Below are 27835 nucleotides of genomic sequence, written 5' to 3' on the forward strand. Positions count from 1 at the left end.
TTTGCTGCTACATTAATAACAAATGTATTTTTAAAATGCTTCATAATTAGATCAGGATCAGAGTTTACATTTTAGTTCTTTTTTCTTTTTTTCAGGCACTGAAAACAAAAACAACATCCTGATTTTGATCTTAATTTATGCAAGAAATTGTTCCTCATAAGAAACTTTAATTTTCACTGAAACGCTTAAAACATAAAAGAATTCAGAACTAAACTCAACGACAAGACAGAACAAAGTGTAAAACAAAAAGTGTTCTAGCAGCAAAAATAAAAAAAAGTCTTGTCAAACACTGTCCTAAAACATATCAATCCTTCTATAATCCAATTTATCACCTACCGTCATCAAAAAAACAAAATATTCTGATGAGCTCATTAACTAACTGATTAACACAACTGTTGTTTAACACACATCCCTGTTCATCTGCAGGGAAACCTTCCCACTGGCAGCTTTGTAGAGGAGCAAGAGGAAGGTGGCTCCGAGCGTGCAACTCAGTGCAACTCTGGTCAGGAACCGCATCCTCCGGTTACCGTGGGAACCAGGTTGAGGAAGCTGACAGCAATCTCCGGCCTCGTCCATCTGGAGGGATGAGGAGGAGAGGTTTGCATGAGAAACCCACCAAATTCTGTGGTTAGAGCAACGTGACCTCATGCAGGAAGTAGCAGGGTCATTTAACCTAATCCAGTCTGGATTATGACAAGTTTACTGGTCAGTTAAACCTCGACTGGGTGGGAAATATCAGCACAGTGAATACTAGACGGGAATCAAACAGAGAGACCAACTCATTTTGAGGGTGAGGGCATGTCTGGCCCCATCGCACCACCACCACCACCACAGCGTGACTCGCAAAACCTGACTCACCAAAACTTCCTGTGCCAAATCCTCAAGGATTCATCAACCAAGTGGAGAGGTCAGGTCTTGGTCACGGTCAAGTCACGGAGGAATAATGCTGTTCATAAACTCCCAAGTCAGCGGGTAACACAGTGTCGCACCGAGTCTCTGTCATGTGAGAAAGTTTGAAGATAAAACAAAAACGTTCAGCTTTCTTCCAGTAAATAGGAAATGGGTACTCGCGGTTTGGCAATCAACCCAGATTTCTATCACCGATCACCAACAAGGATATTCTTGTAGTAAATGCTGGGAACGTGTTATTCCCACACGACATGAATGAAAAAAAATGCATGCACTAAACATTCAAAGCACCCAAACATTTATCGTACCGATGATCGGCTCATCTGTGTGATGCTGTCAAATGTGCATTAGCATGTTGGATGTGTTTCCATTCACATATTCTACAGTGGTGGGGCAACACCGACACACCGTCCTCGTCTTATACACAACTTTCTCTCTGTTACTGTTGTGGCTTACCGGGAACCCGCAGCAGTGGTTGCGTTAGACTTTCTCATTGTAAAAATTCTGTCATAACCTATTATTGCCCTATTATTTGCTTTGGTCCCTCAGCGAAAACTCAACCAGAGAGGCCAGACACACAGCGATCGACCGTTAAAGATCAAAGTAAGCGCTCTACAGATATTGACCGTCATCTTTTCTTGTAATCGGTAACGCCGGCGTGATCACAAGTTTATTAACCGATGGGAAAATTCCCTCACCGTGACATCCCTACTCGGTATCACTCATTTATCAAAATCAACACTAGATGGCAGTAACAAGCAGCATCCCCATTCACACGACTGGTTCTGGTTTAGATGTCACTCGTTAACTTGTTTCTCTTTAGTGCAAGAAGAAATAGTCTTCACAGCGGTACCAAAATCCACCACAGTGAGTGTCACAGCTTATGTAGTGAGAGCTCCAGTGAGTGTGCGTGTGTGTGTGTGTGTGTGTGTGTGTGTGTGTGTGTGTGTGTGTGTGTGTGTGTTCCATAGATAAGATTGGATTGTGTGTGTGTTTATGGTCCCGGGCTGTGAGCCAGTGTGTCCAAATGGGCTCCACTGGCCGTCAGATTCTTGTCTGACACAACCGAGGAACCCCCCCCCTCCCCAACTAACGCTATCACCACACACACACACACACACACACACACACACACACACACACAAATATCTACCTACACTATCAACACACTCACACACCTCCATCTGCTGCTAACCCACCTCCTTTGCTCACCCAGTACGTACCCCCGCCTCTCCGTTTCTCCCCTCTTAAACTCCCTCACCCCGCCAACCTGCGTCCTCTCCTCGCTTCCCTCCGCCCCCCCCCCCCCCCCCCCCACCCTCGCCTTCCCATCGGCCCCCTCATCCCTCCGCCTCATCGTCTGTGTGCTGACAGGTCGATGTCACAGCGGTGCTGACTTATGGGCTGTGAGGATTCTGCCCTGTCAGGAACGACTCTCTCCTCTTGGAATACAAATGCAAACACACACTGACACACACACACACACACACACACACACACACACACACACACAGACACACACACACACACACACACTGACACACACACACACACACACACACACACACACACACACACACACACACACACACACACAGTCAGGTGCACACATGCAAGCACTCCCGCACATACCTGTTGGAGCTCGCCAGAATTCATATAGAGCAACATCTAACACACACACTATGTTCTGTTCCTGTTGCTTTTAATCCTCAGTCGTAAGAGGAAAGCTGTCAGACTAACCGAGTGAGAAAAGAATTTAGATTGACTCGCATTAAGTATGAATGAATTTGAGCCCGAATTATATTATCAGCAGGGAAAATACGATCAGTTTATCACAGATATATCAGTATCAATGTTGACAGATTAGGGCTGAACGAAAAAATATAATTGCGATTATTTTGACTGATATTGCTATAGCGATATGATTTGTGATATTAGAGGGAATTATTTTTTACATAATTATTCTCATTTTCATTGAAAAACAAAAACATGTTTTCTTAAGTCTGTAGAATATGATGTGTAGGCCAGGACGTCTCTGCAGCACCACAATATTTAATTTAAAATGGTATTTTGATACATTTGGCCTTTAACAAATATTGCGACTCCTGAGATTTGTAAATTGCAGTAGACCATATGGTGATTTCGATAACATTTCGATTAGTTGTGCAGCCCTATAACAGATGCAAAAATGTGCTAGCAATATAAATATTTTACAAGCTGTATTGTATTGTACAGAACGAGCGGTGTTGCTGCTTGCAGCTTTCTCGAGAACCCCTCATCCAAACAAACTTCACACTCAACAGCACTGTGCCCTCATTGGGTACTTAGCGACACACCTGCCATGACATAGTCACATCCCCTAGCAATGCTAGAGTATATGCGTCATTTGTTATCAGATAGCTATTTGGGACCAGGCTATTTCCAGGAACGAAAGCGTTAATTCCAAAAGTTAAATCGCTAATGTTTGAGTTTGCTTCAATGTAACATCTCCGATCTAGTTTAGAATATTTTCACCACTTCATCTTGCCGTCAGACAGCCCTTTTCTTCTCCTTTCCGACAGGGAACTGAACTTAAAGTGAAACTTATCTATGCTCTCTCCAAAGCCATCAGACTTTGTTGACAATAATTGATAGATAAGTTTCACTTTCAGTTCTGTCACCTGTTGGAAAATATTCTAAATATAGCGTACACTTGAACTGAAATTGATTTTTTTTAGGTGGCTAGAATACGTTTAGCTGCTAACTCCGTTCACAGCAGTACATTGCTTTCCTCCCGTGCTGGTACTCCTGTCTGTTTCTCTAAACTGGGGGCGTGCCGACCGTCATCTACTGTAGGTAATACACTGACTATGGATAGGTACCTCATACAACCCCACTTTAAAACACCCAAACTATCCCTTTAAGTACAATAAAATTACAGATATTAGTTTAAAAATTAAGAAAAGTAGCATTAGTATGAGCTCAGCAATGTATGTACAGTATATGTGTGTGTGTGTGTGTATGTGTGTGTGTGTGTTGACCTGGCATAGCAGATTGCGAAGGCAGGTGACTTCCTTCTGCAGGTCTTTGGTCTGGACCACCAGCTGGTTGCAGACGGCCTGGGCCTCCCTCTTCGGGTCCAGTGAGAAGACCAGCTACATGGAGGACCAGAGAGACGGAGACCGAGTACTAGTTTATAAATATAGCTGGATGGCAGGCGACATAGATGGAGGAAGTAACAAAGACACCAGCTGACAGATGATGCACTCATATATAAGGCACCTGGCCTCATCCCACTCAGGTGACAGGAAGGGACACTGGACAGCCTTAAATGAGCAGAAAATATGCAATTGAATATGGTTTATTTTAGATTATCAGTTATGGTTTTTATTCCTACTTTACACATTACGTGCCCCCTGAAACAGTATAGCTGTATTACATCGACATGCCTTCATTGTAAGCTCCTTAATTCAAGATTTTATATAAAGTAACACATATTTCTTCTTTTCTTTCTTTTGCCAAAATGTCAGCAAGCCAGCACGAACTGGCAGCCAGTGCGTCGACACCTGACTGGAAACCCCTAAACGAGTGCACCACTACAGACAGACGACACGTACCTGAGAGGCTTGGCGGGGAAAACGGCCGATGACGTCCTGAATCGTCTCCGTCAGGTAACAGCACTGCTGCCTCACACTTAACAGGAAGTTATGCAGATCCTCACTCCTGCAAAACATCAGCAACTTAGAGAAGGTCCGATTAAAACATACAAGAACAAATTAAATACATTTATATATATATATATATGTTTTTAAGAAAATATTTGCACGCCTACAATTTTCCTGTATCATCATATACTCTATGTAAATGTGCATTTATGTAGTGCTGACGATTAATCGCTTAGCTGCTCAACAGAAAATGAATCAACCAGTTTGATAATTGATTAATCATTTAAGGCATTTTAAGGGGGAAAAAAAGCCAAACCTTTTCTTGGTACAGCTTTTCAAATGAAAAGATTTGCAGCTTTTTATGATTTATATCACTGTAAACAGAGCATCTCTGGGTTTTAAGACTGATGGTTTGGGCAAAACAATTCATTTGAAGGTGTCACCTTGGGCTCTGAGGACTAGTGGTGGGTATTTTTCACAATTTCCTGACATCTTAATACTAAACCACTGACAGATTAATCATAAAAGACACAGATTAAATGACAATGGATATCATCATTAGTTGCAGCACAAAATGTCTGTTAAAGGACCAGTGTGTAACATCTGGCGGCATCTAGCGGTGAAGTTGCAGATTGCGAGTGCCAAGCATGTAGAACAATTACGGTGGCCAACGTGAAAACGCAAATGGCCCTCTCCAGAGCTGTTGTAAGAGTAGCGTAGGTCATTCGGAGAATAGAAGTGCCAGTGTGTAGAGTGAGTGTGTATGTGGGAAGTGAGTGGTGACGCAAGAGAGAGAGAGAGAGCGGTGGCAAATGTGTGATGTGAGCGAACAAGTGAGCAGAAGACCGAGTTAGTTTAATTTTGAGAATATCAAGTGGACAGTTGCTGCAGCTCCTCAAGACCAACAGAGGTCTCCTGTGTCTTTGTTTCCCGGCGGCTGATTGGAGTGACGAGGGTTAACTCCGCGAGTAACGTTATCGACTCTGGCCCAAGCAGGCGAGCCCGTTCTGGACTACTATAGAAAAATGGCAGCCAGCTCTGTGAGGAGGACCCGCTTCCTATGTAGATATAAACGGCTCATTCTAAAGTAACAAAAACAAAAACGATTCTTATTTTCAGGCGATTATACACAAAAAAAAACATAAACTAAACTAAACTTAAACTTTCTCATGAATGCTTGAATGCAACTGCAATTCAGTAATTAGTTTTTCAAATTATGCTTCAAATGCCCAATCTCAGTCTGCTGAATACACTGTAATTTACTTAACTGACTAAAGGTGACGAGGCACATGAATGCGATGCATTGCTCATCACAAGTCAGATAAGCTGTTTCAGGCATACAGATAATACTGTTGTTAAAGCTGAGGTCAGTAGGTTTACCCTCTTTTAGTTAGCGCTAAGAAGATGTCCACATACAAAAACAAGGCAAGGCCTGCTGAAGATGCCCAACAATGACAGGGCAGACAGATTGATAGTTTGGACCAAACTTGATGTTAACATTCTCCATGCATTTTCCTAGAGACCACCTCACCAAACTATAGAAAGCTGAGCAGGTGGCCAAGCCCTCTCCCCACCTCCTCCCCATGCTGTCATCCCTCCCTGAAAACATCCACCCTAAATGATAGTTATTTATATTCATCAACCTCTCTTCCCATCCCCTGGTCCTGTGGGATATTGATAGCTCTTATCTTAATGGTACATTTCCCTTGGTGAAGGGACTGGGCAGCCAGCCGTCCCGGCCCTCCTCACACTCTGTCAGAGGGGCGAGTAAACACTGTCAGTCAGCCTGAGCTGCACCCTCACCTCCCTTCTCCCTGCTGTTAGTTTATCTAGGCAGCAGAGAGTGATGATGGGCCCCTGGTGGGAAGATTGTTGAAGGGATTGTAGATGCAAAGGACGTTATGTTATATGTGAGAATGCTGATAGAAGATGTGCCACTTTTATCCAGAGAAATACCTGCTCTTTCCCAGCAGCAAGTGCCTTGCTCAATGGTAGCTGCTGAGAGGAGAGTGATGCACATTTACTTTCACTGCACACATTTTCTCTGGCAGATTCAGACCAGCGATATTTCAGTCATGTCACTTCTCCAACTTCCTTTGGAGGTGGCAGTGTGTGGTATGTTCTAGCGCTAGGCCTATCTCAGCCTATCTTGTCTCAGTCAGAATAACTCCATGGCCTTGGAGGTGCCGACTCATCCAAATCGCTTCACACTCCGCTACAAGGCCCCATATTACGTACACGTATGCTCGAAGTCACAGTCCAATGAAGTCAGAAGAGCAACATTACAGAAACAAAGCAAACTGCCTTGAGATTTTGTCAATGAGAGATGGGCAAAGCATCCTCTGAGCCTCTGACTACTGGCTCTGCCACATGTAGCCTGTCAGTTGGATTCAGGTGCCCCTAATTGTGCTCCTTCCACTGCCCACAATACCCCCAGTCAAGGCACTGTCTCCCTTTCCTGACTTCTCTGATGGTTTGCCAGAATGTTTTTTAGATCAACCAGCAGTCATTCTTCATGACCAAACTCCCCAAACTCTTCCAGCACCCAGGTTTCTGCTTTTGCAACCCTGCAAAGCTGCAATCCATTTGTCTGTTGATTCAGAAGTCCCCTTGGATAACCAACCCGCAAAGTCTTTCGCTTTAGCTTCACCAGCAGGCTCTTGGGTTTCTGCCCTGACAAGCAGCTGCCTGTGCAATGGAGCCTTTGGCCATGGCACGTTAGAATTACCAACCGACCTGCCCAGAGATTCAGAAAAAATGCTGCGTTGAATTGCTGCAAAGTGGCATTTTAACTATGAATGGACAGATGCCTATTTTTTTCCACAGGTCCCTGACATGTCAAGAAAATGTTTCTAAGACTAATTTTTCTACTGTTTTCCATGTTTAAATGTGAAATACGGATCCTGAAGGAGTTCTTGAGGAGGTCCTGATGACGCCATCCATCCCTCTCATTAACCTTCCGCTCTCTCTATTGGACTGTCTCTCATCCGGCAGGCGAGGGCGGGTGCAGCTAGCGAGCCCAGCTCTGCTGAGGATTCATTAAGTGATGGGGTGTGGTGCGATGGCTTTGTTTGGTCCCTGCCACTGGCTCTCCTTTGCTCATTGCAACCTCCCATCGCCTCTCACCTTACAAATCATTACAGCTTCGCTTAAACCATTAGGGCCCGGATCGGGGCTCGGCTACAGAGATGGGGGGAGGGGGCTACGGAGCTGGGACAGTGAGATGCTCATGGGTTCTGATGGACGACTTCCAGTGGAGGAGGACAGACGGAGCATTACGGGGAGATGGAGGAGGGCTAGATGTGGGGGAGGGTTTAAAGTGTGTGGCTGACAAGTGTTTAAATTTTTGCTACTATAGTCAACTTTGTTTTTGAGTGTTTGTGGAATACTTTTCTTTCGCAACCGACAGCTTATCAGACATTTCTAGCAGACTGAAACAGAGATTTTCAAATACTGTAAAGACTCTCAAACACCCTTTGACAAATTGTCTGTGAGACACCACAATCTACAATGATTTTTTGTGATGTTTGGACTGTACTGTAGATAGTGCAACGAATGAAGCCTCCGATAAGATTAGTATTAGTCATTAGTCATTCTAATCTCATAATACTGCCTTACTGAAAAAGTAAAGTAATGCTCAAACTAACATTAATGCTCTGAGAGCCTTCTGAAGGTCTTTAGTCCTTAAAGGGCGGGTCCATCTGCGTTCTTTTCCGTTTTTTTTCAATGGAAACTCTCACTCAGCTGTTAGCAAACAGGAGTGACAGGTTACCAAAGTAACGTTAATCTAATCATGAAGCATATAATAAGGTTATGAATAATCTGAACACTAGCACTAGCTGAGTCAAAGTTAGCTTTGGAAATAACTGAAAGGGTTAGTATGGATTTTCTGAAGCGGAGTAGTATGTATACTCCTGTGTTCTCTGAGGTGAAATTACCGTTTTTGTGAATGGAGTCTGGTGACTTTGAAGAGAGCAATATAACATCTTCACTTCCCCGTCGGAAAGGGCTGTCTAATGGCGAGGTAAAGCGGCTGTGGACAGGAGCAGCAGAAAAACGTTTTTTTAGCCACCTAAAAAGAAAATCAGTTTAAGTGTACGCTATATTTAGATTATTTTTACCGATTTACTTTGCCATCAGACAGCCCTTTCCGACGTGGAACTGAAGCCGTTAAATTGCTCTCTTCGAAGCGACCAGACTACATTCACAAACACAGTAATTTTACCTCGCAGAACACGGGAGTTGCTGGTCTACCGCTGCGTCGATCGGTTAGATTGTTTGTCTTATTGTGTTACTTTCAGATCTGAACTACCGTGGCGTCCACACAGCAGTACATTGCTTAGCTGTGCCGGTACTCTCCTGTCTGCTTCTCCAAACTGGGAGAACGCCGACCGCTGTCGTTACTGTATGTAACGTTAATACACTAACTATATACTGTACATGTAGCAGCATCATCATGCAGAAACCTACGTCAGGTCATGTGGGAAAATGTTTTTTGAAGGACTTGGGAAAATAGCATTTTGAAGCTAAAACATACGTACGTTGACCAAAATTTGAAAGTACGGAACTGAATACATAAGCAACATCGCTGGGAAGCTAAAGAATGATACAAAATCCGCCCTCTAATTTGGGATATTCTTCTGTTGAGTGCCACAGGCCTGCTGGGCATTAAGATGTGGTACCGTACCCACTGTCTGCAGGTCCCGGAAGGCTGAGTGTGTCCAAGTCCACTTTGTCCAGGTGCATCTGCTGCACGGCACTCAGCACCTTCTTCTGGACCCCCGGGTCTGTAATACCAACCTGACAAATGGAAAAAAAAAGATATTTGTCTTTTCTCTTGATTCAAACCTCTTCTCTTGTTATACATTCAGAAAAATCAGCACACTGTATGATTATGATATAAATACCTGTATTCTTCAGCTGCTTGCTCCAGGAAGCTACAGTATATCATACTTTATTGAGTTTGAGATTAAACCCAACACATTTTTGTCACTGCACCACTATATCAAAAGAAAATTTCTTCATGTAGATATATAATTTTGTTGACAAACTTGACTGCACTGGAATTTAACATTAAGCTCTGTCAGTCTTTATAAATGGATCATGCCTTTGTAATATTGACCCAGGGCTCCAGAGTTTTACCAAATATCTGTCGAGCGCGACTAAACATTTTTATTGGTCACACTGGAGCGCCTGACATTTAGCCGGTCTGTCTCTGTGTGTGTATGTGTGAACTACGTGCCCTGTACTCCTCGTGGAGCAACATCACAACCATAAAACATACGAGTAATTCAAAATTAAAAGAACTATTGTTTTGGTTTTTTTTGGCAAGAAAAATGCTGCGGTGCCCGTTACACCTGCCGAACGGTCCAGCTTAGACCGACATCATCGGCGGACCACTGCTCAACCGACTGTCTCCCCGGTCCCAGGTAAAATGCCTAATCCTGAACACAAGCGCCGGATTCATTTCAGAAGTAGAGAGGGCCAAAAGTGTGTGTGTGTGTTTGACACCGTGCATTTAATAACACAAGACAACTTTACTGCTAATTTCTTCTCCGCTGATCTGCCCTGAGCCCATCCACCGTCACTCTCTTGCCATGCACGCATTAAGCTTCTCTTAAGGCCTTTACAAACCAGGGACGTTTTTTTGTGTGTGATTAATTCGCACGTCAATATCTTTTTTCGAACTGTTGTTTTTTGGCATGAATACTTTCACATAAAAACGTGAATATTATGCAGTGAAAAAGCGACGTTGATTTTTCTGAGCCTTTGCACCTGCGTCAACAAATTTTGCCTATATTTATGAAATAACAACACTGAGGCGCCGTAGTCCGAACCAAGACATCAAACTTTATTACTCCTTTCAACCTTGACACGCAGACCAGATCCACTCCTTCCGTTCTTACCTTTCATAATAAAAGCCCTGAACATATAATATTCACAGGCGAGTATTTATCATTTTCATGTGTTTATTCGTCACGCCCCCGGTCTGTAAAGGCCTTAATACCATGTGGATTGCACTTAAACCCGGCCATGGCCATTTTCACAAGGTAGTACTGCGAGCATCACAGCTTGCGCGTGGCATTTTACAAGTTGTTTTCTTCATATACTCTCGTTGGCAAAGCAGGACAGGGGTTTAAAGTGTGTGTTTGGGGGGGGGTGCAATTTTGGGTGCACCTAAATGAAAAGGTTCAGGGCACCAGTGTAACCAACGTAAATAGTTAGTTTGGAGCCCTGCAATAACCCAAATGCGGATCACCAGACGCACACATTTTACATTTATTTAAAGCTTTAGACAGATTTGAGGTCAATCCAAGTTTACAGAAATCGAAAGAATGACCCTAGACTACACTGCAAACGACACAGCGTATCAGTTTAATCTCTCACCACCTTCCTTCTTCTGAACTCATCAGCGGCTAACCTCGTCTCTTTCTGGGTCACCCTGAAGGCTGGCAGTGAGCAACAGAGCTGACAGACAAACAGATGTTACAGTCATCCTCTACCTTCTCCAGGTCCTCCTTCTCCATGGTCAACAGGTAGCTCCAGGTGATGTCATTCTCCTGTGCATGTGTGTGTATGTGAGTAAGAAAGAGAGAAAACTTCACTCAGCATTTACCGAATCAAAACTTCTGCAGCTGAAACAGATGCACCTGCATGAGGCAACAATCTACCTGCACCCATCAGACCCAGTCCTCATATATCAGATAGGGCCGAAAACTTGAGCCAAGCCAGTCCGGCACACTAGATCCATTATGAAGCACCCAGTAAAATATGTAAACTACTCATCTCATGACATGTTCCAAAGCATGTAAATGTCATTCTGCCAATAATGCAGCTGTGCTCAACACATGTGGGATCGCTGTATCTCACCCATAGATATAATACTGTATTGTACTGAGTGTGACAGCAGTGTGTTATCTCTGCTCACCATCTATGCATCAGTGAGATGAGAGAACAGAAATCTCTCACATTGGGAAAAAGAAAAAGAAAAAATGTCTACACAAATATACATATTTGATAAAAAAAAAAAAATACATCAAAATTTTATTCCAGCATGCATACGGTACTTACAGTCATGATGTCAGTGAGGTAGCCAAGATCGAGGCCGTGTAGGAGAAGCTCAAGGTCATCAAGCTTGGTTACACTGAAGGGCAGAGAGTTCAACTTGGACAAAAGGAAACATCTCTTTCTCCTTTTGGGATCAAGTGGGTGCAACCAAAGTGCCATTGAGTTCAGACACATCAGAGCAACCGCAGTGTACGCGCAGCTCCAGTTGACATGACGAGTTTTACGTACGAGCCTCTCTTCTCCTACGTCGTATATGAGAGAAAGCGCTAAAATGCTTACAGGCTGTGATTCCTGGTGCCAGACGTGCTCGACTACAATGCTGTTGGCTGATGATAATTGCCCCGCTGTGCCTGAACGGACTAAACACTCATGCAGGAGGTTTATTGTTGTTTATGTCTGGTTGAACAGTGGTTCAACAACACCTGCTGCACAGGCGCTGGTTCACAGAAAATCCAACAGGGGGCGACAAACACACACAGACTGCAGTGACTGGTGGGATGACAACAGAGGAGCAGATGTGGTGTAGAGCAGAAGGGATGCTTTACAATTTACTCTCAAGATAATCTTCATAAAGAAATGTGATCTGTATTTATGCAGAAGATCCACACTTGAGCTCTTTCCTCTCTGAAGCCCAATTCGCACGAGACTAGTATTACCAGGGGATGTCATGTGATTTCGAAATTACTCCCCCCATGTCTGTTTGGTAGGCCACATTCGCACAGGATAAGCAAAGTCTGTATTTTACTCAAAATTACTGACGATATCTCCCAGATATGATGTCAAGGCTCTTGATGGCAAGACATTTCTCTGTCCTCGGCTGAGATGGACGGCATAACACGTATCTTTCGGTTTAATTAAAGGCAATCATTTTTAGGGATTCTGTTATTCTACAGTAGGCGTTGTTTGTATTATTATTATTTTTTAAAAATGTTTGGTATGTTTTGTGCATGTAATCCCGAGGGGTTGAAAAAAAGAAGAAGAAAAAAGACCTACACAACGAGCGAATAATCGAATAGTTGAATATTCGGGTCCCGCCCTAATAAAACCTAAAAGAAGAATTAAAAATAGTAGTGTGAGATAGTATTGAGCGAGTTCTATGTCAAACATGGAGCCCTGAAGACGCTGAATGTAAGTCTCAGGTCGTCTTACCTTTCCTTGGAAGGTGGTAGCTCAGAGTTGGTCTTGAAGAACTTTGAGAGGGTCTCCTCCATGGAGCTGAAGGCCTGGACAGTTGAGGTGTGGGACGAAGAGGCCAGAATCCTACCTATCTGTGAACAGACACTTTCGTTACATGATTTAGCAGTGGAAATGTAAAACCAGGACAGCACAACTATTTAAAGTAAAAGACTCATTGATCATTACTCGAGCTTTATTATTATTTCCATGTGATAACCAGACATTAACAAGATTATAATTCACTTTTTATTGAATAAATGTAATGGAAAATACCAAATTGCAGATATCTAGTATCTGAAATGCCTAATAAAAGAACTTCATGTACCTGTGGGTGTTTGAAGATCACAGCCAGGTCGGCAGGGGTCTTCCCAACCTTGTTCTTTAATGTTTTGTCCGCTCCCAGCTGGAGGAGCTTCAGCACCGCCTCCTCTTTGCCATACTGCACCGCTACAGACAAAGCCTGACAGAAAGTATTAGTATGACTTATCATACAAAGTATAAAAAAGTGTTTTTGTAATGAAATGGATCTGACAAATTATTTCTTTTTCACTTCAGAGCTACACTGTGATCTGAAGAGACCTGCTAAGGCAATAAAAACTGTGACGCACCGTGTATCCATTTCCATCCTTGACATTGATGTCCGCTCCATGTGAGACCAGCAGGTTGATGACCTTACTGTAGCCGTCCCTGGCTGTCAGCATCAGGCAGGTCATTTGAGACCTGAAAAGGAGAAGGGACAAGAAAGCAAAGAGAGGCAATGAAGATAAAAGACAACGAAGGAAATGAGGAAAAAGACAAAGAAAATGGAGACATGACTGAACAGGAGTGATGATGAAGTTACAGAGAAACCAGCAGGGGGCAGCACAAACCACATTATAGGCAAGTAACAACTCACTTTAATTCACTGCTTCAACTCTAACAACCACAATATATAGAATCACAACTTCAAGGAATAATCACAAAAATAAATTAAATTTTGAGTATCTAAAAACATCTATCAGCTTGAAATGTTGCTCTAAAAGGTTCAAGAGGAGCTTAAACAATTCCTTGATTAATCAAGTAGTTGATTGAGGAAAAAGTAATCGACTATTTTGATAATTTAATGATTATTTAAGTAATTTTTTAAGCTAAATGACAATCATTCTGGAGCTGCAATGATTAATCGATTAGTTGTCAACTATTAAATTAATTGGCAACTATTTTGATAATCGATTATTCGGTTTAAGTAATTTTTTAAGAAAAGAAAAAGTACAAATTCTCTGATTCCAGCTTCTTAAATGTGAATATTTTCTGGTTTCTTTATTCCTCTATGACAGTAAAAAGGATATCTTTTAGTTGTAGACAAAACAAGACATTTGAGGACATCATCTTGGGCTTTGGGAAACACTGATCGACATACTGTCATTTTATAGACCAAACAACTAATCAAGGAAATAATCGACAGATTAATCGACAATGAAACTAATCGTTAGTTGCAGCCCTAAATCATCCTCTGTTTTTAGCTTGTCCAGTTGTTGCTTTTCTTTGTCTTATCTCATAGTAAACTGAATATCTTTGGGTTTTGGACTGTTGGTTGGACAAAACAAGCAGTGTGATGACATCAATTTGAGCTTCAGGGAATTGTGAAATTAGGCATTTTTATCCATTTTCTGATCACTATATCCAATTATAAAATAGTTAGTTCCTAGCTCTATTATTTGCACAAGACTAGTATTAACAGGGGACTGTGTTTCATGTTTTATGAGCGAATTCTGTATTTTACTCAAATTTACTGACATTATCCCCGGATATGAAAAAAAACTAAAAACGTTTTCTACTGGTGTGTTCTTTATACTATGACAGTTTTCCTAAGATTATATAATATATCGCCTTTCTTACAGTATCACAATGTATCGCAAAATATTGTATCATGATGCATATCGTATCGCCAGATTCTTGCCAATACACAACCCTAGTCTCCGTGCTGTGTAGCGAGATGAGCCTCCTGAATTTGCACCCAAAATGCTGTTAAACCTTTCATTTATTGCCAACACAGTCTCCATAATTCTCGACCAGGAAAGATGCAGAAAGAGGGGAGAAAACTAAAAATCTAGGGGAAAAAAAGAAAGAAATACAACCCCAAATTACAGAGATGCCGATCTGCACGGGACTAATATTTAAAGCTGTCCTGAATACCATTTTTTTTTTGGGCTTCGAAGCTTCAGTGAGAAAGATATTCGAAACTTTGCGGCTGACATGTTGTTCTGTCTGTCTGTATCCATCTCCCCTGTTTCAGTGCCGCTGCCGCACTACTGAACACACGAACACACCTCTACACACAACCAACAGCCATATTCGTCTGAGAATAACTAATAATAATTAATGTTGAATATGAATATTGTTGTGGACTTATTCCTTCTTTCCTGGGCTATTTTGGGATTTATACATTATTAATGCACACTATATATATATATATATATATATATATATATATATATATAAAATAAAACACCGACATATTTGAATGCTGAATTTAGCTATTTATTCGCAAAGCGACAATTGTTTGGAACATACTGAAGAGGTGGGATTATGCTGCAGGACTACTTTGAAAAGTTTCTATTGCCATTTTAATTGTTTTTTTCTGCCTTGACTCTGGATCTCTGCTGTCATCTGGGAAAGAGCAAGCTACAAACTTCAAGGCCATGTTTCAAGTCTATAGAGGCAGAACATTTTATAAATAGATGTTCATTGGACTATTCCTTCAAGCACAACAATAAAGACATAGGCAGGGTAATCTAATGTAGTGGGTACAAACACACACAAATGTTTAACACGTCCTTCAACAGCCAACAACTGTTAAAGACCCGGCTTTAACAACTTTGACCTTCCTTACCAATAGTCATTCCTCTGTTGCCTTCATGTGTTTGCTTCCATCTGAACAAGGGCCGTATATAAATAAGCTCTGCTACAGTTCTTCTGTATCTTATCACCTCTGACTCAAACACAGCGGGTGAGAAAAATACACTTGTCTACTGTAGAGAGGGGTGGGAAAGTCCGGGGGCAATTCATCACCTCACTTAATGCTTTAACAGGAAACTGTTTATGTGTGTGAGAGAGCAACACAGTATGAGGGAAGAGGAGGCATATAAAGGGACAATCCATAATTCACACGTTTCTTTTGCTTTGTCACTCTGAGTTGAGATGTATTGGTACGTCTGTGTTAATGTGTTGGCAACAGAAGTGTTGACTTTTGTACCAATAAATTATCTTGAACTGAAAATGCTCCTAGACAGAGGTGATGTTTGTCAAACAGGTGTGAATCTGTGCAGAACGTCAGAGTGATCGGAACACCATCTACGAACAGCTACATCATCCTTTAATAAATTACAAGACATCCAAGGTTAATGTTTTACGTGAACTCAAACAAACGGACCAATGGTTATGACGTGTATGACAATTTCTTTATTCACGTTCGACTGCGTCCACTAATGAGTCAGTTCCTCTTTGACCCAGGAGAATGGGATAGGTGTCATTTATGCTTTCACGTCCTGCACTACTGCATTTTCCCAACGGTGGTGTTCTGCTGTACCAAGGTGACTCACATACTGTTTCATTGTGTCTGTGTGTGTCCTTCAGATGGTGAGATATGGCCAGTTCCCAAACAGACTGATAGCTGATCGATAGGCAGACAATTCAGAGTAAACACCATTCATGGCGTCAGGACAGCGAGAGGAACGACTTCCAGAAACACCAGACTCACAGTGACAAGGCAAACACACTACAGTGGAAATCGCTTATAGTGATCGTGGTTACAGTGATCAACCGCTTATATGGATCAAAAAGCTTTGGACCGAATCATTCCTATACAAATGCCGTTCAAATAATTTGCTTGTAGTAATCAAGTAGTCTGCTTACAGTTTTGATTTTGGGTCTTTTCATACATGACAACATATGGAAAAACATTTAAAAACTATGTTAGACTAACGTTAATTGAATTTTTGTTTGATTTTTACTTTACTCCCTTGATACTTTGCCTCGCGGACCGTCTGCTTTCCGGCTGGATACCTGAGAACGAAGAGCCTTGGCAAAGCGGCGCCACTCATCTGCAGGCATGCTTGCGCTGCAGAGCCCGACAAAAATGGCAGAAGAATTGGCAGCGAGCGAGCAAAAAACAGTCCATTTCATTACTTTGTATTCATGTAATAAATATACAAATGTCTATTAGATTGTAATCTGCATGAGAAATGATGCACAACAACAAAACTTTGGTTAAAATAATCATACACTTATAGTGAACAAATTGACCCAGACAGACGTGATCACTAAAAGCGCTTTCCACTGTACATCTAAAAATGGCTTCCACAAAGTGAATCCTAAGAAACTCACAATGACTACATTTATGTGCAGGCTTGAAAGGATTATCTTGAGTGACAAAATAATAATAATGAGCATAGTATGCATGGACAGCATGTTACCGGCTTGTTTCATGCTGGTGATGATCTTGTTTTTTTCTTGTGCAGTGACAACTTTTCTACAACTACTAACTAATGTCCAATAAATTATAATCTACCTGAACATTGTAGACTAATGAATAGCACAGTGGCTATTTTGCACATGGATTCTGTTGCCAAAATTAGTAGAACTATAGACCCTTTTACAGCCGACGTCATCAAAAATATGCGCGTGCATGTTGGCAACTGAAGTGGCATTTAGCCCCAGCCATCCAGATGAGCTTGCTAGTTCTAAATATTAAATTATAACTGTTACCAACGTCCGAATGTCTGGTTCTTGCGTGTTCTGTTGTCATAATTGATATTCCGACAGCAGACTCAAGTTCTTAAAAATTCCGACAGGATCACGACCATTTCAGAGCAACCGGTGTATCGGTTTAACGAGTGACCGTGTTAACTGGTGACTTTCAGCCGAATGCGTCCGTTTGCTTGTCATTACTTACTTAATGGTTGGCGTAGATAAAAACACAGATGAGTATTTTTTTTAAATTGATTGGAGGCTTTTACGAGCACACCTACATGTCCTGTTCGTGTTTTCAACAGCTGTTGTCACTACGAGCAACCACAACACATTCGTCTGAGAGTCACGTGCCGTGTTTCAACCAACCACCATAGTCAGGGCCTCATCCCAACCGGAAACATTTTACATTTTGCTGAGAGACATAGAAATGCACAGCTGCTGTAACAGCTGTATCGATGGTTATTGATAGCCTTATTATCAAAAGGGTAGGGCCTTTTCCAGCAGCGAAGGGTAATATGAGTAACCATAGGTCGCAGAGATTCATCCAACTCCTGTTGGAAGTCAACTTTGAAGCTGAGAGGAAAAGTAATGTAAATGTATTCTGTACAAAAGCCACGCAAACGTCTTGGAACAACCCCGCGCACATTCATCTACTGTATGCGCACAATGCAACTATGGTCGACACACATCAGTTCAGTGAAGGTGAAAAACATGGGACACATGGAGGCAATGGACCCCACATCGTGCTCCTGCAGGACTTTGAGAGATGACAGAGAATGCCTGTTTACACTACAACGGTGGGATGAGCAGCTGGTGTTGATCACTGGTTTGATATTCAGACGTAAGAGGGGATGAGGAGGAGGCGGAGGTTTATCCTCTGCACCCACATGAACCTCATATTCTTCTTTTTCTCTGGATGTTTAGGGGCTGTTGGCCCCTCCTCCTCACCACCTCCCCTCATCTGCATCCTCCTGCATCTTGTTACCTTGCTTCAAATATTTTGTCTGGGAAGGAACCAATCAATTTCCCAACGCTACAGCGTGTCCATGTGTGTCATTTCAGGCCGTGTGGCGTGCATGTAATGGCATACTGGCAGTGACAGAATGGCAGGGGATTAGGGGAAGCTAAACAAGAAAGCCACTGGGGGGCTGCATCCTCCCTTTGATACGGCAAAAATCCACAGATGGTAACAGTAAAAGTGCTTCAAGAATGACCTCCTTTCATTCTTTTCACGAGATGGAATTTTTCATGTTCCTCATCGGAACAGGGAAACAGATTTTATAAAATCGCTGGCTGCAATGGCTCATGGATCCCAAACTCGCAAGTCCCTATTTATATAGTCAAATGATATTCGACCTCTAGCTTAGGTAACCTAACTATAGCGATGCCACGGTGAGGAAATTTTCCCATCGGTTAAAGGTGCAGTGTGTAGGATCTGGCGGCATCTAGCGTTGAGGTTGCAGATTGCAACCAACTGAAACTTCTCCTGTGTGCGAAGCGTGTAGGAGAACTACAGTGATCGACGTGAAAATGTGAAAGTCCCTCTCTAGAGCCAGTGTTTGGTATGCTCAAATCATAACATGGCAAACTGCAGCCCAACAGGCAACAACAGCTGTCATTGTGTCAGTGTGCTGACTTGACTATGACTTGCCCCAAAACTGCTTGTGATTATCATAAAGTGGGCATGTCTGTAAAGGGGAGACTCGTGGGTACCCATAGAACCCATTTACATTTACATATCTTGAGGTCAGAGGTCGATGGACAGTTTGGAGCGTAATTTAGCCTCCTCCTCCACGACAAGCTAGTATGACAAACAACAACAAACAATGTTCGTGTATAGTAGTAGGACATGGTTGGCCAATGGATTCCTTAGGTTTTCTAGTTTCATATGACACCAGTATCTTCACTCTAGCTTTAAAACTGAGCCGGCTACAATCTAAAAATCGTAAATTGCGTTAATGCATTAAAGAAATTAGTGGCGTTAAAACAAATTTACGTGTTGACTTTGATAGCCCTGATGTATGCCTAAGAAATTTGAACAAAATTTTGCCTGGCTCTGTAACCTCGACACCTGGGTCACTTTTGACCTACAAATTACCAAAACCATGCTTATTGGATTGCATCCAAGCTTGTACAAAAACAATCCTGCTGCCCGCCCGCCCCCCCGTGTTTGTTTGTCTGCCTGTCTGATACCCGTCTGTACATGCACATGCCATAACAGGACATTCCAAACAAAACACCCAAATATACACACTGTATGGAGCGCTGCGGTGCATAATGCTACCACATGGCAGCTAAACATAACGAGAACCATCAAAGGAAATTTGATCCAGTGGCTCTGTTCTTTTTTCTCCACTGTTCTGTTATTTGGCCTACATCAATAGGGGTGTGATAGTGCGCACTGTGCTGAAAATCCTATAAACATTTTGACGTGAAACATATCTGTAACCCCCCACCCCCTCACCTGTCCACCATGTTGGGATCAGCATTTCTGGATAGCAGGATCTCCACACAGCGAGCAATTTTGTCTTCACTGGCAGATGCTGTGCAGCTGGCCATGAGCACCGTCCAATGATCTGTGGACAAGAACGCATTAGTGTGGAAATGCATCATCACAATTTTAAGATTCAATTTTATTTAAACAAACATTTAGCTTAGCACCGATTATAAAAGAAAATCCATTTAAAAATACGTCACGAAAAAAGCTAACAAGCCAGCACCAACTCAAGATGCTATGAAGAGTTTTAAAGAAAGAAGAACAGTTTGGCCTTTGGACAGGAATAACTACAGACACAGACATTGAGGCTGCCATCCAAATCCACCTGTAAGTGAAGTTACGTTATTGTTTATTCAGGCTGACGCATCCTCATCCTTTTGATGGTGCAGTTACGTACAGTATATGTCCGGTTATGGCGAAGAGGGCAGCTATTTTTGTAGCTGGTAAGAATCTATAAGAATCTTTATGAAGAGTCAGACAATGTGAGGTTGAAAAAGGATGTTTTTATGTTTGAATGTAGCTTGTACGTCTTTGTAGCGGCCATGTAGCAGAGGCAGTATGTGACTACAGGTTACAGTACAAGATACATTTTTAAGAGTTTGATGTCAAAAAGTAGTAGCCACTCTTATCTTGAAGGTTTGTGTTCAGTCTTACTGACTTGGGTCACGATTTTATGAGCTGTTTTTAAAGCTAAAATGTTTAGCCCTACTGTTTAGCATATCCTTAATGGGAGGAAAGAGGAGTACTTTTTTTTTCATCACAATGAAGTCATACATCATGCTGTAATAAGGAAAAGACGATGGCGATGGGCGATGACCCGGTGATGGAGATGGATAGCGGTTTATCTGGCATCAGGAAGTGTGGCGTCCTTTATGGGACCGGGTGACTTCAGGAGTTGTTTCCTTATCTTATCCTGATAAAGCCGGTCTGAGACCCATGGCAATGCACTCAATTCCTGTTTTGTTCCGCCGAGTCGCCAACCTGTGTGTATCACAGTATCTAAGTGTGTTTTCCTGTATGTGTGTCATTGTGCATGCATACCTGGTGCCTCTACATCTGTATGTGGGTTCCTGTGTCTTTGTGGCTGTGCATGTTTGGCTCTATGTGCAAGTGTGTTTGTGTGTTTATACTGTGTGTGTGTGTGTGTGTGTGTGTGTGTGTGTGTGTGTGTGTGTGTGGTTGTAAACCAGACTGCCTGGTTTGCGTCTACAGAGAACTGGAGTAAATAAATCTGAGGCCTGAGAATTGGTGGGGGGTTATGACAGCAGCACGGTGACCGTTATCAATCACTCGTGCATTCCTCCGCTCGGCCTCGCTGCTTAGACAGACGCCATCAGGATGTGACCGCACGTCATCCCTCTGTTTAATTATTTCCTTCACCTGCCTCAAGCAGCAGATGCCGAGACCATGTGAAATCAGTCACACGCAGTTTAACGACATTCTGTACTGAGAATTAATTGACATCAGATATCAACAGCATGACCGGTGCTGTGGTTCCAAACTTGGGTCTGGGGACGTCCAGGGGCTACAGGAGGCTTTTTCTGGTGGATCCCCAGGGAAATTAAAAATGCAGCGGTTTCAAATAACGTTTTGTAACTACGGCAGGAACAGTGACAGGAATGCAGATAAAAAGACTTAATTGATCAGAAGTTTACTTTCACCACTGTTATCTAAACTTTACTAAACTAAAACTTATATTAGACAAGTTAAGAGTCTTCACTTCACTTTCAGTTTGTAGCGTCCGTCATCCGACTATCTATTAATAAAACGGCGCTGATGCGCAAAAATAAACTAAATGGGTTTTATTCCTGTAAAAAAAAAGCAAGACAACGGTGGGGGCGGTGGGTACGTAATGTAATCGGTGTGTGCCCGACTACCGTTTAAGAGCGGTAACACCGACTACCGCAGCAAGCCTTCTGCCCAACAATCTCCGGTTATAGAATCAGTGACATTACTTCTCCAGACTACCAGCCATTTAATCTCTTGTTGTCACTGCTGATTTGAATAGACAGTAACTGTAACAGTAGAATGAGCTTCAATTGCAATATTAACATCAGGATTAGAAAAAATCTGAATTACAGTTTTCTGACAATATTCCTTTGAATGTAGAGTGACCATTGATCAGATTAAACTTGTTCTTGTTGTCGGCCCTCTACAGATTAAACGTTGTGCATTACTGAACGAACTCTTATCCAACGACAAAACATTCAAAGTTTCCGGGGATCTGCAACTGTATTTTCCCTACAGAATTTGTGGTTTTATGTGTATATAACCTCAGACTTCTTAACATGGAAGAGTTCTTCCCCCATGCTTATTTTACCCGGTCTGACCTCGATCCAACAGATGCCTTCAATTTCTCTTGCTTTGGGATGACGGTGCAGTGTGCATGAACTGAAAACAACTCAAAGGATCAGCCGTGTGTTTCTGCAAGAGTTCCTCTTTGGCGTCATCGCCATTAAGTAATGTCAGATGAAGCGTATTGGTGCAAAGGCCCGATTGGTCCCCTGATCTTTGGCTGTAGCAGGTGAGGAAATTGAAAAAAGGTGCCGCAGGGAAGGATAGCTCAACACCAACGCAACAGGGACCGTCAGGAGAATTAAGTATGGCTGTTTGACATCCAGACCTGGAGGGCAGCAATGTAATGCTGTTGCCTAATCAAACTATCTGCACTGAAAAGTGGTGGGTGAGGGATTACAGAGAGATCAGTGAAGTCTACACATATATCATGATATCAACCAACAATCCAAAATAAAATGAGTTTGAGTCACTTCTGTGCAGTCTATTTACTTTTGTAGTGATATATGGTGCCTTTCCTGTGAGCTAAGTTGAGTTACACATGCAGCTATTAAGACAGCCTTACAGATTTACTGTAAACACTGTATTTTCACAGCCAATAAATTATAATATGGAGAAGCATTGTTCAAGTATCAAATGTACAAGTAATACAAGAATTTCCTTAAATGCTTTAAAGACATTGTGTTTGAGGAAAGTACCAAGAAAAGCCTGGAAGTAGTGTGGGAAGCCATTAAACTACAAAGTAAGCCAACAAATAAAAGCAATGGAGATCTTGTCTTTACTTAAACAAAAGTCAACCGTTTCTGGAGGAAGTCATTTTTAATCTCAGGATTTCCAGGTGTCATTTTCCACATTTTTAGACAAGATTTTTCTCCATGAGCTTAGTGAGAATGAGGTCTGGTTAGAGAAGATAACTCCCCTCCCCGTCAAACACAGTGATCCGTATTGGTCTGACCTTTGCTGAAGTTGGCACTGGCCCCTCTGTCCAGCAGCAGTTTAGCCAGGTCGTAATTAGCCACACTGACGGCACACATTAGAGGAGTCCATTCAAAGCCAAGCCTGGTCTCCACGTCCATGCCTGTCCACACCAAACGGATCAGATTAAGTGAGGCAATGAAATGAAAAAAATATATATCTGTGCCTAATGCCCTCCAGCACACACACATGCATACACAAAATAAGATACTGTTTTTTTAACTTCCTTGCTTGAATTTTCGTTTTTCCTTTCCCACTTGATTTCTGCAAATCACTTTCTGGCAAAACTGTTAACGTTGGGGTGAGAAATTACCACCAGCCGCTTGACAAATGTTGGTAAATTTCAAGTGTGGCTAGAAAGTCTGTCCCCTCCACCAGTTCAACTATCCAGACATCTATGGCGTTACTTTTGTTTCTTTACTATACAATCAAACAGAATACTGTAGGTTTGAGAACAAAACTTTACACAATGCAATCAAGAGAAAGTAAGACAGTGTGTGACCACTTGTACAGTACATGCCAGAAAAGAACAAATCTGTTTGTGAGAGTGGTTCTTGCATGAGTCACAATATATTTTGATTGCTATTTAAAGCTTAATATGATGGATAAAGCGATAAAAACACTGATCAGACGTGAATACATTCCCATACATTCTTAAAAAATTAAGTGGTAAAGTGTCACACAGAAAATGAAGAGAGTACTTGCCATTGTCCAACAGCTGTTGAACAGTCCCAGTGTCTCCTTTACTGATAGCTCTTTTCAACAGCGACACATCGTCTTGTGTATGTGGTACAACAGCATCCTGATCCTGTGACAGTGGGGAAGGATGAAAATTAAGTCACAAAAAACAAATAACTTCTAGAGAGAAAAGACAGAGAGAAAATAATAAAGAAATAAAATAACTCCAAAATAAGATATCTAAATATTATAGTAAGGAGCAAAATTTTCCCATAATAGATAGGGCTGTATATCGGCAAGAATCTGGCGATATGATTTGTATTATAATAAAGGAGTTACAATTCAATAATATATTGCAATTTATTATAATATTGTAAGCAATGCGATATATATTGCCTATTTTGTCATCTAATTTTAGGAAGAAATATCATAGTATAAAAAACACATCACCATATGCATAAAATGTGATTTTCAATTAATGTATTGTAGTTCAGGGCTGCAACTAACAATCATTTTCAGTTTTACTTAATCTGTTGATTATTTTCTTAATTAATCCATTAATAATTTATTGTATAAAAATGCAAGAAAATAGTGAAATATGTTGTTTATACTTTTGCAGAACTCAATGTCATGTCTTCAAATTGCTTGTTTTGCCCAATAAAACCTTCCAAAACCCAGAGATATTGACTTTACAACCATATATGACAAAAGAAAAGCTGCAAATAGGCTATTCACATCTGAGAAGCTGAAAGCAGAGAATTTAGGGTATCACTGATCATGACTAATGGTTTATCAAATTAGTTGTAGCTTGTTTCTGTCAATCAAATAATAATACATATACATTTTTTATTTGGTAGCGCCTTTCAGGACGCCCAAGGACACTTTACAAAGATTAAATAAATACTTGAACAGATAAAAACACTACGAAAACACCAGCAGAGCAAAACATAACAAGAGACATTTAGGCAGACACCCATGAGGGGAATAAAACAATAACAATGTTAAGGGAAGGACACAGAATAAATAATAAATAAATAATCAATTAATCGTTTCTAAAAGTTACTTTAGTAGTGGAAGTTTAAAAAGGAATCCATGGATACCAATTAAACTGCATATGCTTTTCTAAAGGTACTTTATTTTTTTGTTTTCCAAGATCTTCCTGAGGCTGTCTCATCACTTGCACATCACAGTTTTAATTATTTCCAGCTGTGAAGCTGTGATGATCAGCTCCTCTATTTCTGTTGTGCATTGCTTTCTGCAACAATGGTTGGTGCCTCCATACACTTATTGACTTACAATTAGTATGTAGAATGAAATAAGGACATTAGACTTAGAAAATAAGTCACATAAGCATGGAAATAAATGTCAATGCCCACATGAGTAGACGACCTTGAAGGGTGAGAAATAGCAGCAGAGTATAATGTTAGCACAAAATCTACCTTTCTCACCATTTACACTACACATGTATGTATATAAATTACACTACTTGATCATAACTAATCTGACTCTTTCTCCCATTTTTGTTTAATGTAGTTTGTAGAGTGCTTCTTAGAGTCTTGTATACTTCCATACAGTTTTGAAAACAACTTTTTATTTCTGTCTTTTGTATATACATCAGAGAATATAGTAATCAAATTGTAATCGTTTGTTTTTATGCTTATCACTTGCAGTTTTAATTATTTCCAGCTGTGAAGTTGATCAGCTCCTCCATTTCTAAAATAGGAGCAGTATATACAGCATTGACAATAAACAGACTATTAACAAAATTGCTCAAGTAGAAAATGATATTGCACAGTGAGAATGAATGAATGAATGAATGAAATTCCACCTGAAAACATCAGGTTATTGTCCGTGTTTTGGTGTGTGAGTGGTCTACTAGCTTAGCTTATGTTAGCTACTAGCTAGCTAGCAATACTGTTGCTGTTAGCTTCTAGTAGCAGTTAGAAAAAGATGAAGGTGAAGTCACCTTGTTGTTGTGAGGAGACTTTTTATCCAAACAACAGCCGATATCCCACTCGTCATTGCTGGCGTCGCTTTCATCCCCAGCTGGGAAGGCGTTATCCATGAAGCTACCCATAACTGATATGTAGCAACTAGCTAACTGCTAACGGAGCGTTAGAGAACAGAACAGACCCCGCCCGCCGCTACAGGTGCATCAAGGGGTGGTTCAAGATGCACCCCGCTACAGCCCGGCGGGTGGGCGGAGTTTGACATCCCGCCACGACAACCAAACTACGGCTGTATTCGAAACCGCATACTATACTAGTAGTACGTACTACAGTATGCCAAAAATACCCGGATGACGTACTGATTTGGAAAAATTCTCCAGTATGCATTAGACCAGTCTATCTCGCCTACTATATCCCACAATGCAAAGCGCCGGAACAGCACAGGCTAAAGGTAAAAAAACAGCAGCCAAAAGCTGCTCGCTTTTTACGTTTTTTGTAGCCATTTCATCACTAAATTCACTTCTGAAAGTTTTTGAGGCGAGAAATCAACTGTGTAGATTATTAATATCGACAGTTTTACGAAGTTAGATGGCGAATCGAACATTTGTTCCACCGTTGTCGGGAGTTTAGAAGCTCCACAATCGCCCGCGGGCGTAGCTCGCTGGAGAGCCGGCCAGTGACGCTCACAGAGCGGATACAGAGCAGCAGAGTGGCGAGGGAAAGAGCAGCTTCTGACGGGGCAGAGAGATTCCTGCTGAGACAACATGACACTTTTTTAACATTTCTCTAATATCTGGAGGGAGATCAGTCCTTTTGCTGTACCTGAAAAAGCAGTTTGAGTAAATGTTGTGGATGAATGTTTTATATTTCGTCTCTCCTCGTTGATGATCCTGTTTGTCGGACTTCTTTATGAGCTGTCAGAATAAATAGTTTAAACCTGCAGTATCTTATAAAGTAAACAAGCATAACATAAACAACAAAATCAAAGTTGTATTTTTTGATAATATTGTAATAGTGGTACAAGTTAGTTTTTTTTGTCCTGTGCTTCAAGAGCTGGTTTGAAGGCTTAAGCCTCGTCTAGCTTACTGCTAAATACATCACTTTAACTGTCACATATGTACTGCATACTGCATACTGCATACTGCGCTCCTGAGTAGTATGCAGTATGTACTGCATACTGCATACTGCATACTGCGCTCCTGAGTAGTATGCAGTATGCGGTTTCGAATACAGCCGACCAAACCTCCAAAACACAGGAAGCTGGTATGCTGAAGTTCACACTACGCGGTAAGTGTTCACTGTGCTTGATTGACGTCACATGTCCCTCTCTGCGGTGTTAGTTTTGCTGAAGATTGTTCCTTATTGTTCATGGGGTTTGGTGCCAGCATAGCCCTGCCCAACTTTAAACTGAGCTGGGCTGCAGACCAATATTTTGTTTTTGCTCAGGAAGGTTCCTAATGGAGTGAAATGACCCGGAAGTATGTAAGTGGCAACCTAAGTTCCAAACTCTTAATTCCTCAAATGCATTTGAACTTTTTTTACTCATGTGCTGTGCTCAAGAGCTGTTTGAATTCTCTAAATGCTAAGGAAAGGTGCTTCAATGCTTCCTTTCTTATCTCCTTTGGCATAGGATACACTGGAGCATCCTTTACCAAAGGAAAAGGAGATAATGCAGTTCCACAATTCCTTGCGGCTGCAACATTTAAAGCGAGGCACCATTCTGCCATTCTTGCATATTATTTTCATACAATCATATACTAATTGGATTCATGTTGATAAATATGAGTAGACAGTGAAAACCATTTCGTTTTGCTTTATTTTTATTTATTTATTTTGCACATGTAACAAATAAGTAAAAAAAACTAAACAGTAAACATATAGCAAACTGCCAATAAACAAATAATCAACATAAA

At 41.5% G+C, this 27835-nt stretch overlaps 1 protein-coding gene across 2 annotated transcripts; it reads right to left on the reverse strand.

Moving 5' to 3' along the window:
• On the reverse strand, nt 1-26183 carry asz1 (ankyrin repeat, SAM and basic leucine zipper domain containing 1). 2 transcript variants are annotated; one of them, XR_005206687.1, is made up of 14 exons: nt 25940-26183; nt 24001-24103; nt 23276-23398; nt 19993-20104; nt 13406-13517; nt 13123-13257; nt 12771-12889; nt 11625-11697; nt 11057-11113; nt 9241-9353; nt 4506-4611; nt 3930-4043; nt 859-996; nt 436-576 (listed from the first exon to the last, which is right to left on the reverse strand). XR_005206687.1 is itself a non-coding variant. In XM_037768111.1 (13 exons), the coding sequence occupies exons 1-13, from the start codon at nt 26048-26050 to the stop codon at nt 400-402; spliced, it is 1455 nt and encodes a 484-aa protein (XP_037624039.1). In that variant the 5' UTR covers nt 26051-26180; the 3' UTR covers nt 1-399. The 2 variants fall into 2 exon arrangements, 1 of the variants encoding a protein (XP_037624039.1); XM_037768111.1 differs by lacking the exon at nt 859-996 and having other exon boundaries at nt 1-576; nt 25940-26180.
• Between the last annotated feature and the right edge of the window lie 1652 nt (nt 26184-27835).

The sequence above is a fragment of the Sebastes umbrosus genome, chromosome 4, assembly GCF_015220745.1.
Source record: "Sebastes umbrosus isolate fSebUmb1 chromosome 4, fSebUmb1.pri, whole genome shotgun sequence".
Lineage (NCBI taxonomy): Eukaryota > Metazoa > Chordata > Actinopteri > Perciformes > Sebastidae > Sebastes > Sebastes umbrosus.